Source organism: Ursus americanus, chromosome 23, assembly GCF_024610735.1.
Source record: "Ursus americanus isolate L20-20 chromosome 23, mUrsAme1.1.p, whole genome shotgun sequence".
Lineage (NCBI taxonomy): Eukaryota > Metazoa > Chordata > Mammalia > Carnivora > Ursidae > Ursus > Ursus americanus.
The window spans coordinates 42,863,607-42,882,734 of record NC_142149.1 but is presented as its reverse complement, the minus strand read 5'-3'; the positions used below and the strand labels follow the sequence as shown (position 1 = coordinate 42,882,734).

General features: G+C 44.4%; 1 protein-coding gene across 2 annotated transcripts in view; it reads right to left on the bottom strand.

The window, feature by feature from the left end:
• Positions 1–19,122, bottom strand: part of VPS53 (VPS53 subunit of GARP complex) — a 136,304-nt gene extending 117,182 nt beyond the window's left edge. Inside the window, exons 1-4 of one of the 2 annotated variants that reach the window (XM_045773639.2) lie at positions 18,898–19,122; positions 16,856–16,936; positions 9,121–9,170; positions 7,595–7,661 (exon numbers count right to left, since the gene is read on the bottom strand). In XM_045773639.2, the coding sequence (XP_045629595.1) occupies positions 7,595–7,661; positions 9,121–9,170; positions 16,856–16,936; positions 18,898–18,984 (285 nt within the window). In that variant the 5' untranslated portion in view covers positions 18,985–19,122. Of the gene's footprint in view, positions 1–95; positions 7,186–7,594; positions 7,662–9,120; positions 9,171–16,855; positions 16,937–18,897 lie in introns of those variants that run through there. The other variant, XM_087854667.1, reaches the window with a different exon arrangement.
• Between the last annotated feature and the right edge of the window lie 6 nt (positions 19,123–19,128).

The following is a 19,128-nucleotide window of genomic DNA, read 5'->3' as shown; positions in this document are numbered from 1 at the left end:
GGTAATCCTCCCTGAAACTACATCAAAACTTGAGAAGTGGTAGATTCTTAACGATTAGCTGCATATGGAATCTAAAATCTTCTTAACGAACTTACCGTACCATGCTACTTTAAAAGCCCTTGGTCAGCTGTGCTTTTGCCTAGGATGCAGAAGGCCGGAAAGAGCACTGCTCTTGTATGAACGATGAGAAAACAATAAACAACTGAAAAATCTTAACTCCTCTTGAACCCATCAGAGAGCTGAAGGCAACCAAGTATCCTGAAATCCAAGGAGGGCCAGGCTCCCCACGGAGAGATGGGGATATCCGAGGACCACCTCCTATACGGCACAGCTGTTCAAGCAGACAGGAAGGAATCAACTAAAATTTCCAACAAATTAGCAGCGGCGAGTGCAGGGCTAGTGCAGCGGGACAGAACGTCCGGGAGCCGCACACGCACAGCGCCGCACACCCCATTCTCAGGCTCCTTCCCGAGAGCTCTGCTGCGCGCTCGTGAGAACTGCAGAGTGGGAAACTGGAAAGGGCCTCCTCTCGTGGCGCAGAGCCGGGGGAGGAGAGGAGCGGGTGCTGGAGGAAATGTGCGAAGCCCTGAGAACCGCTGCCAAAGCCATCTCTCGGAAGCCATTTTTAAACCCCTGGGTGAGGGGCAACCCCGGCAAACAGATGACGCAGGTCTTAGGGACAGGACAGGAGAACAGAACCTTTGGGCGCCTCTGTTGGAACAGGTATTCCAGATCACGGGGAAGCTGTGCTGCAATTTCCATTCCGACAGCAGCACCTGAGGAGCAGCAGGGAGGCTTGCAGAGCAAACCAACCCAGAGCTGGTCTGAAGCAAGGCAAGTAGGAACGGAAAGGAGTGGAGCTGCTGGAAAAGCCCCAGGACCGTGACCGCTGCCTGGACGCACAGCACTAGGATATTCCAGCGGGCGACATCGGAACCCACGGCAGCGGATCGGCCGTGTGACGGGCACACTGAGCCCCACCGCCTTCAACTACACACGACTATCTTCTTATCACAGAGGAAGAACCTGAGGCTCGGAGAAGCTACGTAACTTGTCTGAAGTCACACTCAGTGGCACGGCCAAAACTTAAATTCAGAAGTTTTTTCACTTGACCCAGGCTGCCATCCAATGTTACATCAGTGACAACATCCCATCACCCCAGCCCTTAGAGAATTCAAATGAAATGCTCAGTCCTTCACTGTGCACAGAGGAGAGAGAAGACAGCTGTGTGAAATCCTTACGGGCTGTCTTAAGATCAGAGATTTTTAGAAGACAAGTGGCGAGGGGTTCCAATTCACAGTGGCCAAGTCACTCTGCCAAAACGTGCTGTGAAGGCTCCCGTGCAGTAAACAGGATGCAGCACGGTGCTAAGACTGGCCCAGTCACTACAAGTCCTCGTCCGGACCACAGTCAGTAGTGCTCTGCAGGCAGGCCAAACCGAACACTCACTCAGAATCAACTTGTCAAATAAAGGCAAACCGACCTTGACCTCTACACCAGATGTCAGAAATCCTGGTTGGGGAGCCTCCATCAAAACCAAGGACCCCACTCCCCTACGAAAGGCTGCAAGCAAGGCACAGAGCCCTAAGAACCCTCACAACCCGACTCCAGCACTGCCCCACTGGGTGGTCCTAGTGCTGCCTGCACTCCCAGGTCATTCTAAGGTCTTAGCAATTTCCGACGGTTATTGTCTTCTGCAGATGTTTTGAAAAATATAATTAAAAAAAAAAAAGTAAAAGAAACAAAAAATGCCTAACCATTCTCAGTCACTAATGGAAAAATTTGAGCGTATGCTTTAAAAGCTCAATTGCTTTAGATTTAGTATGTTTCAGCAGGAGGAAGCGAGTGACATGCCCCCTCTCCTTCCTTTTCAAACTATTTATAGTCCCTTTAATAGTAATGCCGTTTATTTTCTTCCATCAATGGGCTTCATTTTCCTCCCAAAGAGAGGATGAGAGAGAATAAATTTGAAGTGATAGAGGGGAAAAATTCCAACCACCCTGCTAGAGAGCTGACAAATACAAATTCATAACCCAAATAATGAATGAAGACCAATGTTAGGCTGTGAACCCTCACCATTTACCTAGTTCAGGGTCTTGGGGAGCACAGTTATTTTCATACTTTTTTTTTTTTTTTTTTTTTGAGAGAGGGAGAGTGAGCTGGATGAGGGGTGAGGGACAGAAGGAGAAGCAGGCTCTCCACCGAGTGGGGAGCCAGACATGGGGCTCAATCCCAGGACTCCGGGATCACGACCTGAGCCGAAGGCAGACGCTTAACTGACTGAGCCACCCAGGCGCCCCAGTAATTTTCATTCTAACGCCTGAATTAGATGATAGGCTAATTTTGAGGATGGAAAGCAAAGAACACTTTCTCTGTGGAAGGCAACAAGCTTTACTGATTTAGTTAATAAATCCTTATGATATCGCCAAGAAAAGAGAAGGCAAGTAAGATTAGTGTCCCCTCTTCTGAGGAAAATGGAGACATAGAAAATTTAAGAAACATGGCCCTGGACAGATACCAAGGACAGGAAGAAATACTTTGTTTTCTGGGCCTGGCACTTTGTACCAAAATGAGGATAAGGAAGAGAAGAGTAAGTCTCTCATAGCATGCCACGTGGCTCTGAACCCACCCTGTTCAACCTTTCCATCTACAACGTGAATGAAGACAAGGCAGGCCTGGCAAGTCAGCTAATGATAAACAGGGAGGTCATCAAGATTCCAAAAGGCCTCGACTAGCTGGGACAATCAAGCTCAATTAGCAAGATGAAACTGGGGGGGGGGGTGGGTGCCGAACATAAAGTCCAGCACTTGCTCTCAAAAGAATCTCTTAAACAAACAGAGGAGGGAAAAGTTGAAAAACAGTTCATATGAAAAAAGACCTGGGGCAGATGTTGCGAACTGTTGGCACAGATGTGTTTTGTTTGGCCTTAGCAGTATTTGTGAAAGACACTAAGCCAACAACTAAAAATTTGGAGAATCACATAAAAATCCGGATTTCCGGCTTCTCTTGAAAGACTGATAGATCTGGCATCTCCAGGTCTGCAGTCAGACCTGAGCACAGCTGGTTTGAACTGGGCTCGAAGAGACAGGGCATTCACTCGCCCACGGGATGCATGTGGGTGCACACCGGCCTGCCGAAGCCATTTTGGTCACTTTCTTAGCTCTGTGGGCATCTGTTCGCAGCTCTTGAGCTGGGGGTTTCGGAGAATTGCCAACTCGACTGTCGGCAGAAGCCAACAGCATGACAGAGCTGCCAAAAATTTCAGCCAGTCCGAGCTAATGGAAGAATGATGTCTAAACCAGGGGCCCTTAACTTCTGAAGAGTCACGGACTCCTTAGAGGATTTAGAAAATCCAATGAGTACTAAGAAATAAATCTATTCATACAAAAAAGAATAATTAACTTCAGGAATTATAATCATTAACTTCAGTCCCCCTGAGCCCCCAGTTCCCACATTAACAGCCCCAGTGCAGAACAAGGAGACAGGCTGTCCCACTGTGTGTCCACACAGTATGTCTACTCCTGGCCAGGAACCACTTTTTAAGAACGATGCTGATAAACTACAAGGCAACCGGGATGATAAAGGGTCTGGAAATCAGATCATAAAGCTGAAGAAACTAAGAATGGTTAGCCTAGAAAAAGGAACACGCAGAAAGAAACATAATATCCATTTAAAATTTTAGAAACTATAATAAGGAAAAGGGATTGGGCTTACACCCATCCAGCTGGCAGAACTAAGAGCAATGAGAAGTTACAATGAGGTCCATTTTACTATTTCAGCTCAGTCTAAGAGAGAAGTTTCTTACAATTAAAGCTGTTCGAAACTAGAATAGACTGAGACTGTCCTGTAGAACAAACAGTGAGCTGCCCATCACCATGAGTACCCAAGCAGAAGCAGGCCAATGAAACGTCAGCGACATCATAGAAAGGATTCCTAGGGGCGCCCGGGTGGCACAGTGGTTGAGCGTCTGCCTTCGGCTCAGGGCGTGATCCCGGCGTTCTGGGATCGAGCCCCACATCGGGCTCCTCCACTATGAGCCTGCTTCTTCCTCTCCCACTCCCCCTGCTTGTGTTCCCTCTCTCGCTGGCTGTTCCTATCTCTGTCAAATAAATAAATAAAATCTTTACCAAAAAAAAAAAAAAAAAAAAAAAAGGATTCCTGAACCGGGTGTGAGACTGTACTGTGGATACTTGAAGCTTCTTACGGTCACATTTTAGTGAGCTGAGGTGGAGAGGCAATTAACAATTTCTTCCCCTCCCAAACCTTAGTCTTGCTCTGATGCAGCAGTAACATGGCAGCCAGGCTCCACAGAGACAGAAGCCCAGTGGCTGATCCTTTTGGTGTTTCTCAGTGAGCACACTGGGAATCGGTCAAGTTTTGGCCGCTCTTGAAATTTCGTACGGCAACCTTTTCTTTTTCCAACCCACTCCTCTTCTCAGCTCTTTCTACCCATGGTCAAGCTGTCTGTTTTCACTCTCAGGAAGCTGCGTAAGGTTCGTAGCATATCGGATCATGTATTAGTTAAACTGACTCATCTTATCCACAAAGTCTGAAACATGTGGGCATTTAATTAAAGCTTTTGCCTGATGATTTCAGCAGAAGAAAATGGGGAGAATGCCGTGCTGTATTAACTTTGTACGAGCATCAGAGCCTGGTTAGGGGAGGTCACAGACTAAACCAGTTCAAGTCTGCCACGTAGGAGGTGGTCCACAATCCGAGGCTCTCCAAAATGTGGAACAGAGTGCTAACCCGGCAGCTGGTATTTCCGAAATTTCAAAAAAGCAAAGAAAGTGCCTTACTGTGTCTTCGATTTCTAAATCACTGCCTCCTCAGAAGTAATTTTTTAGTGAGAAGCACTGCTTTTCAAAAATTTTTGCTAAAACTATCTTTTAAGACACCATGAATGGGAAGTAAACATTTCCCCATTATTTACAGATTCGAAAGCACAACAGTTCTGGCTGAACACAATCAAGATGAAATTTCCTTCGGTCCGTAATATTGCCCTCCTCCCGAGTGTTCCTCAGAAGCTTAGGAAACAAGTTCTCGAGGCGGACTTTTCCTCTATTCCAGGGAAGAGGGGAATCTGGGGCCTCTTGACCTACAAAACTCAGTATTCTGGAACGTCCATAACTCTCCCAGGTCTTTGCCAGTCAAGTAAGAGTCAGCCAGGGCTGGACAGCAAGCCTTTTATCCCTAGGAGTTGACAAGGATGGGACCCAAAAGCTCCCTGGAAAAAAAAAGTCTCTCCCTCACCTTGCGTTACAAACTGCTGGAAAAGACAGATGGAGGGGATGACAGGAAAAGCAATTATTTCTTCTGGGCTTCCTTTCTGTCTGGATTCTAAGGAGACGAACACAAAATTCCACCACAGATTGAAATGCTATCTAAACATTCTTGAAAATGTGGTCTTGCTCTCTGAAATAGGCCCTGCCCTGCTGCCCCAACCTGTAACCTATTAACACGGGAAGGCGGGCAAGGCCGGCATTCCCGCAGGCTGGCTAACTTGGGGCCCGACTCTCCCCTACTGCGAGTTTGGGACCACGGGTTAAGACACAAACAACTAACGTGAAGATACAGATCTACACAGCGTGACCCAACAAGAAGTCCTGATGAATCATTCACACTACTTGCCCGTGCTTGGAATTTGAAATACCCGAGACTCTCGCTTTTCGTGAGCCGCTCTAAACGCAGGCTGAATCACACTAAACAGTTGTGTTATTATTTCAAAGGGTAGTCGTTCAGGACTAGTCACACACCAATCAAGCTCTCAACTGCTTCACGGGGACACACACTGATCAGAATGATGTCTTATGGTAAAGGGCTTTGTTCACTTAAAATAAACAAACAGTCTCACGCAGACCAAATATTCAATACCGTTGAATAAAACGTTACTGCGCGTGGACTACGTGTTGAGAGAAATACAAAGATGAGGAAGAGTCCGTTTTGCCTCACGGAACTTATAAACTAGTCAAAGAGACAAGATGTGTTCACTAGAAAGTCAAAGGAGACCACGGAAGTCAAATGGAAAGTCTGGGCACAGGCCTGAGAGTGTGTGGGCAGAAAGGACACACACCAAGCTGAGGGACAGCAAGATGAATCTGCACATTTGAACAATGAGGAGTGTGGACCATGTGAGTTCCAAGTCCTTTCTACGTCTAAAATTCTGACTCCTTTTGTACGTGCAGGTGAGCTAAACAGAAAATTTCATGGAGGAAGTCATATTTGAGCTGGGCCTTAGGTAAGATTTTGAGATGAAGTTACTAGAAGAAAAAGAGGAGAGAGAAAATTTCTGGCAAAAAGAAGCACACGGGTTCAGAAAGCACAGGGCGTGCGTGTAGAGCACTGAGTCTTCTGTATGGATGGAGCTCGGCAGGATGCAAAATTGGAAAGGCAGATTGAGGCCTTGAATGCCAAGCAAAGGAACTTGGATTTCGGTAGACAGAGGCCACGGAGGTTTCTGAAGAGGCAGATGACATGGCCAGCCATACAGAAGGAAAGCTAAAGAAAGGGTGGGAGGAGGCGGGAGTGTTTGCAGGCTACCTCGTTACCCTTTATTACTACCTCCCAGGGCCTCATGTACGCAGGCCTCACCTGTGACATGATGCTTCATGGGAGAAACCTAAATGACAAAAACAAAGCAATAAGGACTAAGAATCATGCAGGGACCAGGAAACTGGGTCAGCTATAGGAAACTAATATACCTGTACAGAAACACTTACGATGACAACAAGGAAGACAGTAGATACTTACAAACAGGCCAATGGAAGATGACTATTAGGAGGAAAAGAAAGTCATAAAATGTAGGACCAACAGAGACATGGATAAAAGTAAAAATGTAGAAGAAAAAGAAAGAGACTCTGTAAGCTACTAGCCGAGGAAGCAGGAATATGAGAGATCAGGACATTTACTCGTAGGATGTCTTCTCCCTTCCCCCTCAAACTTGGGGAGCACCATGCGTATTTTAAGAATTGAGTTGCACTACAAAATGTCGAAGAAGACAAGCAGCAGAACCGAGGCTACGACAGAGGCACACGCCGGCGTGAGTCAGTACTGAAGAGGGAAGAGCAGACGCGGCGCGCTCAGCACCTCTGTTGACAGCAATTTTTGAAACATGATGCCTCACAGAATAGAATCCAAATAAAAAGGAAAATGGTTAAGAGATAACACCTGCCCCCTCGGTCACTGACCAATCCCTCTACCCCATACACTCCTTACCCCCTCGTTCCCTTCCAACAGCCCTCCTTAGCTAGATGCCAAAAGAACTATAAAACTTTGAAATGAATATATGTCTGACACGGAGGAGAAAGACAAGGAAACTTCGCTTTTCTCACTTGGGCTTGCATGGCCTTAGCCTGGGTGAGCTGTGCTACCACACGCTCCTGGTGCACGGACACTGAGTGAGAGCTCACTGCTGGTCCAGGCAGCCTTCCTCTGATGTTAGTGGGACATGCCAGGCACATTTCCTGCCGCGTGTGGGACACATCAGTTAGAAAGTGCTCTCTCCAAGCCGGTGGATCAACATTTCGGTCGCCTGGTTGTTGGGTCATGAGGAAATCAGGAGAGTATGATTAATATGGAGGAATAAGTTACTTACTTGCCTCCCATCCTGCCCCACATTTGTTTGACCTCTTACAACAGTTCGAATATTGTCATCCAGTCTCCTAGTGAAAAAGTTAAAGTATAAGAATCATTAAAACAACCTCCATTCCAGGGTGACCAAAAGAAAAAAAGGTCATTAACTTACCCATCAACCTCTGCTGGTTGCACCTACTTGTCCAGAAAACCAAACAGATTTGAATGATATAAGGAAGACTGAGGCCTTGGACCCTAGCTAAGGCAGCAACAGTAGTGTAAGAAGCCAAAGCCAGCACAGACTGATGAGCAGTCCTTGTTTTTTAAAAAGGCTATTCTTAATATTCAGAGCTGCCCAAATGGGCCAATGTAACGTTTAGTATTTTTCAATGGAGAAAACCAGGAATGATGACGTGGCTACAATTTTACGGCAACAAGTCAGAGAATTCAAATTACCCCACACAAAATCCTCAGTAACTTCCTCAGAAACCTTAAAGGGCTCAGGAGCCAGAGTGCTACATGAGATCAGTGCTTCACCTTCTGGGCCCTGACTGTGCAAGTTGTGTAGAACGTGAGTCTGTGACCTCCAGTTCCAACAGCGACCATTTAGTGGCACCTCAACCAGGGAAATTTAGATCAGTCGATTTCATTTTTCATGTACAGAATCTTTTAATGGTATGTTGGGAGAAAGCTGAAAATAACCGGTTTGCGGGGATTTCTGGATCATTAGGGAATTCCCATTTTCTGTGCAAACCCTGGACAACTTAGCAGTCTCTACCAGAACTGTCAGAGCTGAAGTCCACCAAAACAATGAGAGGCACCCAACTAAACAAGACATCCACCACAGAGGTCTTCACTGAAAGACCCAAAGCTTGTAAGGCAAAAAGAAATCATCTCCTGGATTCAAAATGAAGGCTTTTCCTTATCAAAAATCAAACAACTATATTTGCAATAATGACATCGACCATTAGCATATTAATTACAATGAACAGACACTGACCATCTGCCGTATATCAAAACTGGAAATCCAGACGTGGATAAGCCAGAACCAGGCTACCGGGCAGGAAGGATGCTTAATGTCTAACTCTGACAAGCACATCCTAGATTAATCACAACATTTAATTTTGGGCCACCACAAATGCCAACCAGCAGATCTCACCATCCTGCCAGCTGGTATGTGGCCAAGGGATATATGTAGATGCCCGTCCTTGTATCTAAGCCTCGGGAGTACAGAAAAAGGTAAATCTGCTAAGGAAATAAAACCATTAAAAATATAGTAGAAATGCTTTTGCCCCCTTTTATGACCAACAATTTTGAATAGCCTGTTAAAGCTTCCTTTCCTTTTTATAAATAATTGAAGACTGGCCAAAGAATCAAAGTCTTTGCCACGAGGTTCAAATGGAAATCCAGATAGAAGAATTATTTTTTAAAAAATTGTCATAAACAGCAAAATTGAGATTTCAGTGTTCTGACAGGTGTGATCCAGAACATGATTAAATTAACAGCATACTTTTCACTGATTATTAATAATCACACGGTGTTACTTACCTTATTTTCAGTCTAATTTTGTTCACGACTTCATCTATGTTTGCCAGAGACTACGATAAAGAAGGAAAGTGACAGCTATTAATTCACTTTCTAGAATTCCTCTTTTATACGGAAATAATGAGCTATCAAGGCTATTTATGACATCTCAAAAAACTTAATCATAGTGTGATACAATTCTATTTTTAAAAAAAAGTATAGGGGCACCTGGGTGGCTCAGTCGGTTAAGCATCCGACTCTTGATTTTGGTTCAGGTCATGATCTCAGGGTCATGAGATCCAACCCCATGTCGGGATCTGCACTCAGGATGGAGCTGGCTTGAGATTCTCTCTCTCTCTCCCCCTCTGCCCCTCCCCCTGCTCTCTAAATAAACAAACAAACAAATAAACAAATATAATCTTTTTTAAAAAGTATAGCAGTTGTTGGAAACTACTGCAAATTCCAGCTTGGTATCTATTTTTTCTAAATAAAGTTTTATTGGAACACAGTCATGGCCACTCATTTACATATTATCTACAGCTGCCTTCGAGCTACAAATGTAGATTTGAATTGTTGCAATAGAGACAGAATGTTCCACAATGCCTAAAATATTTACTATCCAGCCCTTTATAGAAAGTTCTCCAAACCCCTAGTATATAGGATTGTGACAAATTCAGGAGATCATGACTTGAGCCAAAACCAAGAGTTGGACACCTAACCAACTGAGCCATCCAGGTGAACCCCCCCTTTTAAGATTTTATTTACTTATTTGAGAGAGAGAGAGAGAGAGAGAGAGAGCAAGCAAGCAAGCGAGTGTGAGAGCACAGGAGCGAGGGTGGGGAGAGGGAGAGGGAATCTCAAGGAGACTTCCAGCTGAGCACAGAGCCCCCTGCAGGGCTTCATCTCAGGACCCCGAGATCATGACCTGAGCCAAAATTAAGAGTAAGATGCTCAACAGACTGAGCCACCCAGACACCCCTAGTGTCTTCTTTCTTGATCTGAATGGTGGTTACATGGCTGTAATCATTTTGTGAAAATTCATCAAATTGTACACGTAAGATTTGGGTGTGTGTCTACATTGTATTATATTTCAATAAATAAATAAATAAATCTATTTTTTCTGAGTTTGTAGATCCATTAGAAAAAATGTCTGGAAGGATAAACGTTGGTAGCTGTGCAATGTGTGCTAGTAGCTGTAAATTATGAGATCAGTAGCAGTAGTCGTAATCTAAGAAAAGGAGTTTATTTTTTTCTTCTTTTTGCCTATAAGTATTTACTAATTGCTCTACACTGGCTATACATTGCTGCTATAATTATAATAACATTATTTCTATTTTTAAGACTGACAATAAAAACAGATTATTTCCAACCTTAGCCAGCAGAAAATACAAGGAAATGGTGCCCTCTGGTGGAATAGAGATAGTACAACTTTATAACACCATTTTAACTCAAGTTGTCAAAATATAATTTTATAACTCCTCTTTCCCTTTCCCTCAACAGGTATTTTACCTGAGAAGGAATCGGGGGTGATGCAGGAACAGTGCTTATAAATTGCTACCAGCAACCTCTGGTGGCAGGAGGAGGCCGGGAGCCTGCCAAGAACAAGGTCACAAGTGTTTGAGATGTCAGACCAGGCCATTTACATCTTGTCTACTGTTCTGACAAAGCCAATGGTTACTCACAATTTTCAGAAATCCAGACTGAGGTGAAGATAAATCTCAAAAAAGAGAAGGTATTTTAATTGAGAAATCCACTGTCAAGTCATTCTGAAATGAGCCTGGGCATAAGTCACCACTGTGGTAACAGGAGCCGAGTCTGTCGGAGGACATAGATTTGGCCCAGCTCTGCCGCTACAAACCTGCTCAACGTACAGAGGCCAAGCTGTTCAGCCTCTCTGAATTATACATCCTCATGTGTAAACTGGGCATGACAGTTCCTACCCTATCTCTGCTGGAACCTGTTCCTTTAAAAACATTTTTTTGTTTTGGTATTTAAAAAGAACTATTTAAAAAAATGTTAATATTTGGAGAATCTGGGTGAAAGGTAGCCATGAATTTGTTGTACGATTCTTGCATGTTTTCTGAAAATGGATAATTATACCAAAATTTTAAAATAGTAATCTAGGGGTACCTGGGTGGCCCAGTGGGTTAAACGTCTGCCTTTGGCTGAGGTCATGATCTCGGGGCCCTGGAATCGAGCCCCGAGTCGGGCTCCCTGCTCAGTAGGAAGTCTTCTCCCTCAGCCCCTCCCCACCACTCATGCTCTCTCTCTCTCTCCACCTGTCTCAAATAAATAATAAAATCTTAACAAAAAAATAGTAATCTATTTGAAATTGGTAAAATAGAGACATGACCAAAAATCCAAATAGTACACAAGAAGAAATAGTGAAAAGCAAGGCTTCCTCTCCCCCTGTCCTGCCCGTCTTCCCCAGTTCTCCAGAGAGGCAATGGCTCTGAGCCGGTTCCTTTTGCACCTTTCCAGAAACAGTCTATGTATTTAAAGCACATCCATAACTTACGTCCCCTGCTTTAGATAAAGCACACTGTCTTGCCTCGTACTTTTTTCACTTAACAATATAACTTGGAGGTCATTCCACAACAGTAAATATTGATCTGGGTGTCAGAGTAACCAATTCTTAAATTTAATACTCCTTAAGGTCTTGCTTAAGCCATACAATTTTTCTAAGAAAAATGATTCAAAATATTTATGCCTTCAGATATTCAACTGCATTTAAGGGAGCAGGGAATGACCTAAATGGCCATAGTAGAAAAGTTAAAATAAATCAGGCCACATTTACTCGAGGGACGTTTATGCCACTAAAGACGTGGGGCAGGGAGGCTCAGAAACAACAAAGAGGAATGCGGACTGGAGACCCTGGCTGGAGGGGATACTGCTCCTCTTTGAGAATCACCGACCTAGTTAGTTACAATGTGGTTGTACAGTTTTATCATTTAAAAATGTTTTAATTATTGAAAAGTATTTCCTGAGTATTTTTTTAAAGATTTTATTTATTTGACACAGAGAATGAGCACAAGCAGGGGGCGCAGCAGGCAGAGGGAGAGGGAGAGGCAGGCTCCCTGCTGAACAGGGACCTGATGGGGGGGCTCAATCCCAGGACCCTGAGATCATGACCTGAGCCGAAGGCAGCCGCTTAACCAACTGAGCCATTCAGGTGTAAAAAGTCTTTCCTGAATGTAAAAGCAATTCTTGCTGATTACAGAAAATACAGAACCCTCCCACTGCACTTCCATTAGAAAATAATCACCATTGGCGTTTTGGTATATTGCTTTCTACTGCTCCTTCTAAGCAAACATGTGGCTTAAAAAAAATTAAACTGGGATGATAAACAATTTGGCATCTTACAGTTTTCACTTAACAACCCAGACCCAGAGCATTTTGGGGGTCATTAAAAATTCTTTAGAAACAGCTTCACATAAGTCTTCTTTCAAAGTTCTTAGTTATATTAGTTTTATATTCATTTTTAATAGACCTAGATAGATTCCCCTAATCAAACCTCTTATGAAAACATGACAAATGATTATCTTCAGTTTTCTGCTAGGAGACCAGAAAAGTTTTCCAGATCATTGGTACCAAACCCGGCTACTCTTCTGAACTACCCAGAGAGCCCTGTTAAATACAGAAAACTGAGTTCCTCCCACTTGGACCTCCTGAGTTAGAAACATCCAGGGATCTCCTTGCCTCCAGGCAGATACCTCCAGGCAACCACAGACCTGCAAGTAACTGCTACTCAACAGAACCCACCTACGCATCCTCCTCCTCCTCCTTAGAGTGGCACTAAATTTATTCTTGATCTACTGACATCTACTTTAAATATTCTAAACTCATGATTCAGAAGTATAGGTCCATGAGGTAGGTGGGTTTTACCCAAGGTCTATCAAGACGCGAAAGAAATTCTAAATCATGCCACTATTTTCTACTGCCTTTCCGTTAAGGTTCATGGGAATCTGGGTTGGAAAATGAACTGCTAAATGTAAATCCAGGATTGGGGAAATAAAGGTAGTCTGTTAAGAAAATTTTCTTAGTCTGTTAAGAAACGTCACTATAGGGTGCCTGGGTGGCTCAATCGGTTAAGTGGTTAAGCATCTGTCTTCGGCTCAGGTCCCGATCCCAGGGTCCTGGGATGGAGTCCCACATCAGGCTCCTTGCTCAGTAGGGAGCCTGCTTCTCCCTCTCCCCTGGCCCTCCCCGATTCCGCTCTCTCGAGCACCAAATAAATAAAATCTTTAAAAAAAAGAAAAAAAGAAACTTTACTACACATTATCATGTAATGGAGGCATAATTAGACAAGACATGTAACTGAATCTGTGTTATGACAAATGTCTAGTGCTACCTTCAGTTGTTTAAAATCAAATACACACAGGGGCGCCTGGGTGGCGCAGGCTTAGTTAGGCGTCTGCCTTCGGCTCAGCGCGTGATCCCGGCATTCTGGGATCGAGCCCCACATCAGGCTCATCCGCTAGGAGCCTGCTTCTTCCTCTCCCACTCCCCCTGCTTGTGTTCCCTCTCTCGAAGGCTGTCTCTATCTCTTCAAACAAATAAAAATAAATCTTTAAAAAAAATCAAATCAAATACATACAAAAACATACCCGGAAGAACTCAGAACCTGGTGGTTTCCTGTATAATCTCCAAATCTAACAGTTATTTTTGTTTTGATGAGTCAGCCTTCTTGATAGGGTGGGGCAGATGCCATTTCTACAGCTAAACCTGCTGTCTTTATACCAGTTGTTCCCAAATTTCTATCTCCAGCTAATTCCTAGAATTCCTTCCACAGAAAACAATGAGCTCTAAAGGTTATCTGTGAAACCTCAAAGACAATCACAGAGAATCATGGCATTTTTCCAACTTATTTTTAAAAATTAGTATGTCCATTAGAAAGTGTGAAAGAACATGTGCCAAAATATTAACAATTATGGGGATTGTGAGCCCCAGACTCAAATATCCAAGTACATATTTCCACTTGGATGGCCCCAAAACGTCCAAAACTTGGGTCACTCTTACACCCTACTCCTCCAACCCTACTTACCCCTGAAGCCTACCCTTCCTCCTTACTCCCAGTTTAGGGTAAAGGTGGCAACACCCATCCAGTCGGCAGGCTGGAAATCAAAGTTCAAAACCCTTCATTTGGTGCGTAACGTGCAGCTGAAGTGCCATTTCTCCTGTGAAGTCTCTCTGGATCCCTCAGACTTAGTAAGTAAGGCTGCGTGTGCTCTGTTTCCACAGTACTCAGCACGCTTCCTTCACGGCAACGCTATCACATTTAAGCTGGGCATTCTTTCTCCCTCTGTGCTTCCTTGTTCTCATCATAAAACAAGCATGTTGGCGGTACCTGGTGGCTCAGTTGGTTAAGCGTCTGCCTTCAGCTCGGGTCATTATCCCAGGGTCTTGGGATGGAATCCTGAGTTGGGCTCCCTGCTCAGTGGGGAGTCTGCTTCTCCCTCTACTCTTCCCCCACCGTTCGTGATTTCTCTCTCTCTAATACATAAATAAAATCTTTAAAACAAAACCAAAACCAAAAAACCAAGCATGTTAACAAGGTGGTGAACATATCACCATTCAATGTTTAGAATGGTGTCTGGTACGCTCAATAAATGTTAACTATTATTATAGTCGTAGCAGAACTTAGGACTCTTTTGAGAGCAAGCAACGAGTAATAATAATCATACAAACGAGTCATTGTGGAGTCATAATAACGTACTGTTAATCTGTTAATGGTGCAATTATTACCTATCAAGGTAGACTGGAAGTTCTATACTGGTAAGCACCACATCTACCTTGTTCATCTTCTAGCCCCAGATTTCTCAGAGAGCTAGGCAGAGGAGGTGTTTTTTGCTCAGTAAGTGAGGGAATTTTCGATTCTGCATCCTTTCAACCACCAAATTCGGTCTTCTGACTCCTAAAAGGCCTTCCGATCTTGCTCTCTCCATCCCAGTGTTCCCTCAGGTTCTCCTTGTCCCTCTTAAGTGATCCATCACAGGAGTCTGCCAATTGGTCTCCCTGCCTTCCAGTCCTGCCTTCCATCCTCCATACTGCTGCCAGGTGGAATTTTTAAAATGTGAATCTGATCCAGTCATGACCCTGACGAGAGTCCTTGAATGAACACCCACTGCCTAGAGTCACCGTCTCCAGCACAGGGTGCGCACATCCCCAAAGGGTTTGCAGTAATGCCCATTAGAGTGTGAAGAGGAAACATTAAAACCTCTATATTTATTATTTATATGACAAACACTACTAAAACCTAATTTATTTAAGATCAGTACTAGGATATGTGCATAATATTTTGAGCGTATACAAGCTTAAAATTAAGCCCAGTGAAAAATCGTCGTGTGGAAAATATTTCACTGCAAGGCGTGTGGTATCCAAAAAACTGGAGTCTGCAAGCCCAGAGAACATTGCTTTGCCAACCCATTTAGCCCCATCTCCTAGGAGGCCATGCTCCCTGCGCACACTCTGTGTTTCTCATCTCTGAGCCTTTGTCCTGTGCTTAGAATGACCTTCTTTCCCTGTCATCCTGGAAGATTTACCTAGTGGTTTACTCTGCCTCAAACAGTGCTCTGCCAGACTGCCACAAGCCCGGCCCCTTCACAGGTACCAAGTGTCGGTTTATAGGTAAGTACCTCACAGGACCTTCCCCGACCACCCACCTAAGGGAGCCCCTCCCCATGCTGTCAAGTTCTATCGCTCTGCCTGCTTTTTATCACAGCATGAACCACGCTTGATAATTTCTTATATATGTATTTGTTGATCTGTTTATTGTCTTCTTCCTTACACTAGACTCCACGAGACCAGGAACTTGCCTATCACATTTACCATTTCTCCCCGGTTTCTAAACAGTGCCGGGCACTTAGTAGACACTTAATAAATGCCTCTAAGTGAAGGAATGACTCCTTTAAGATTTGGCAGAAGGGCTGCCTCCTCTCTGAGCTTTCGATTTCCTTAAGAAGACTACTCCCTTGTTCCTCACTAAACCGTTGCATACCTCTCTTCCAGGATTCACCAGTGTCTCTCCCCAACCTTGATCATGGACACTTCAAGGTGGCATGGACGGGGCACTTTTCATCTGTGTCCCCAGCGCCTAGCACAGTGACCAGTAATACCTGACAGGTGCCCACTGAACTTTTGCTGAATTCATAAATGAAAAACCAAGCAGAACTCTAGCTGACCTCCCAACTCTGCTCTTTTTTCTTTTTTTAAAGTGGGCTCCACAAGCCCAAAGTGGGGCTTGAACTCAGGACCCTATGCTCTCAGCTCTCCTGTTTCTAATTCTGATCTACTTCTCACCTACACGCCCAAAACCCAATTTTGGAAGAAAAACCCATCTGTATAGGCAAGTCATCCAACACAGCAAAGTAGAAAAATCAAGTCTGAAAAGTTACATCTCGGAGTAGGAGTGAAAGCAGCGTTACGATTCTAGGCTTGTCCTTTCCGCTTCACTCTCACTCTTCCCTATTAGCTTTAAAAATCCTTTCTACTTCCCAACATACTATAGAAAATGTGGGGGGACGCTTACAAGATAAAGGTATAATTTCTAATAATATGCTCACAACACAAAGAATTCCACTCTCACACAACGGTATTTGGTATAAGCTACCCCCCACCCCCAATCGGTTACAATGGGGTTTGATCTGAATTTAACTCTCACTTGTTTATCAAGTCTCCTTATAATCTGCAGCAAAACACACCAATCATCACGCTGGGGATGAGCCAGAAACCACCGAAATGAAGGCAACCCTATACTTACTTGTTCTGTTGGGAACAGGGTATTGATATACTCCACAGCATTGAAATCGGCTCCATCTAGAGGATCCTGGCTTGGAAACACCTATATAAAGACAGGGGATTAAAAATAACTATCATCTTTCTGTCTTGTTTTATGTATTATTTCTTTCCTACTGGATGATAAACTCTTTGAAGGCAAAAAACATATCTTTTTTCATCTTATAAAGCCTGACACGCAACAACTGCTCAGTAAAATACCTGTTAAAGTAAATCTTTAATTTTCACCAACATCTGTAATTTTAACACCTTGGTGCAATTAACAGAATGTGCCACAGTGGCGAGTTCCACAGATATCAACAAACTCCCATGGACAAGGAAAAATAAATGGGCATTTTCCACTATCAGGTTAAATCAGCTGATGACATGCTTGTACTAAGGAAGTCTTGATAAAAGACTTACGCGCTATGTCCCTGGGATGGCTCAGCGTTAGAATTCACTATGCATCAAAGCAATTTTTATGCTTCAGACAGTGTCAGTAAATGGAGCTTGCCTTTGGGAACTGTCCATCTCTTTAACAGAAGAAAGAATACCGCCTTCTGAAAAATAACTCCCTCCAAAAGCTCGAACTTCAAGAACGTATAACAAGGTAGATTACAAAAGCAGTCGAGTGATCCCAAGCACTGAATTTGACCAGCTCAAGACAGCCATCCTGAAAGCCAATTGTTTTCTGATGTCTGCTTATTAGATAAACTTATGCTTGAACTCAGTCTTATTAAGAAATAGCAAATATGTGCTCTTCTAAAATCCTTGCCAAACGGTAACTGACTGCATTGTTTGTTTCTTCTATCAGAGCCCACTAGGTCCAAAAAGAAATTGAAATACAGGGACACCTGGGTGGCTCGGTTGGTTAAGCGGCTGCCCTTGGAGGGTGCTGGGATTGAGTCCTGCATCGGGCTCCTTGCTCAGTGGGGAGCCTGCCACTCCCCCTGCTTGTGCTCTTTCTCTCTCTCTGACAAATAAGTAAATAAAATCTTAAAAAAAAAAAAAAAAGAAAACGAAATGCATGTCTTTTTCTGTCCAGTGGAGGTGGGTGGGCAGCTGTGGCCTAAATAACTAAACCTTTGCCCAATGGTCTGGCATCCTCAGGATGTGCCAAATGGGCTTTGTATGGGTAAACCAACCACGGGTAGAAAACACACATCCAAAAATCCATAAATGGCACAATACAAATAATCAGCACGGTGACAGACCTAGAGCTAATGTTCAATAAATATTAACTATTAGCAATGATAGTAGCAAATGCTTTACTGCAAAAAACTTCCCAGTGGTCCCTAAATGTGGCAAAACCCTCCTTTTCTTAAATCTTATCCCCTACACCAGTTCTTTTAAGGGCTATCCTTTCCCTTTATCAGGAGCAATACCCTGCAGAAGGGTCTAAATAACTATTTCTAACATCATTACTCTTAAAAACTCAATAAACTTGAAAAGAGAATTTAGTCAACCAAAGAGCCCCTGAAGGGAAGGAAGGTCTCCGGGGACTATCCTTCAATCTAATCCAAACTAATCAACAGCAGAAATTCTCAACCATTTAAATACAGTAAAGAGGGCCTTTTTCAACGTTGTCCCCTCTGCTCAGTGATCCGCTTCAGGTATAAAAGTTGCTCCTCCTCTCAATTCCGAGTCCCTCACAAAGGGCTACATTAAGAATCGGGAGCAGCAGCACACCAGCATGGTAAATAACCCCCCAAATCTGAGGCTAGTATCCGCGAACTTCCTTCTTCCAGGTTCATGCTTTCAAGAGGCTTTCCCTGTTCCTTTGCCCAAACCCACCAGGACGCCTTACCCTCCTCCAAAGACAATCAAGGCCTGGAAAGGGCTCCCTCCCTCCCCTGAGATTCAGAAACCCCCTCCCACCACCACCTCCCCCCAAACCTTTCCTTTCCCTTCAGCGCCTAGCTCCCACCTCTCCCTTGTCCAAAGACCGCTCCCTCCGCGTCCCACCCGGATCCCACCCCACACTTCCCGGTCCTCCGCTCTCCTCCCCTAAGGGGGCGGAACGCTCACCTGCTCGATGGCGAGCTGCACGTCAGGCGTGAGCTGCAGCACGGCTTCCAGCTCCTCCACGAACTCCAGTTCCTCCTCCTCCATCATCCCGCCGCCCAGCTCTCTCCTGAAGCCCCCGCTCAACCCCGAGTCCTCCTGCAGCCGTCACCCAAGCTCAAGAACCACAACCCTCTCCTCCGCGGCGTTCAGGCAAACCTCCTGTCAGCCACCCGGGCACTTCCGGAAAGCCGG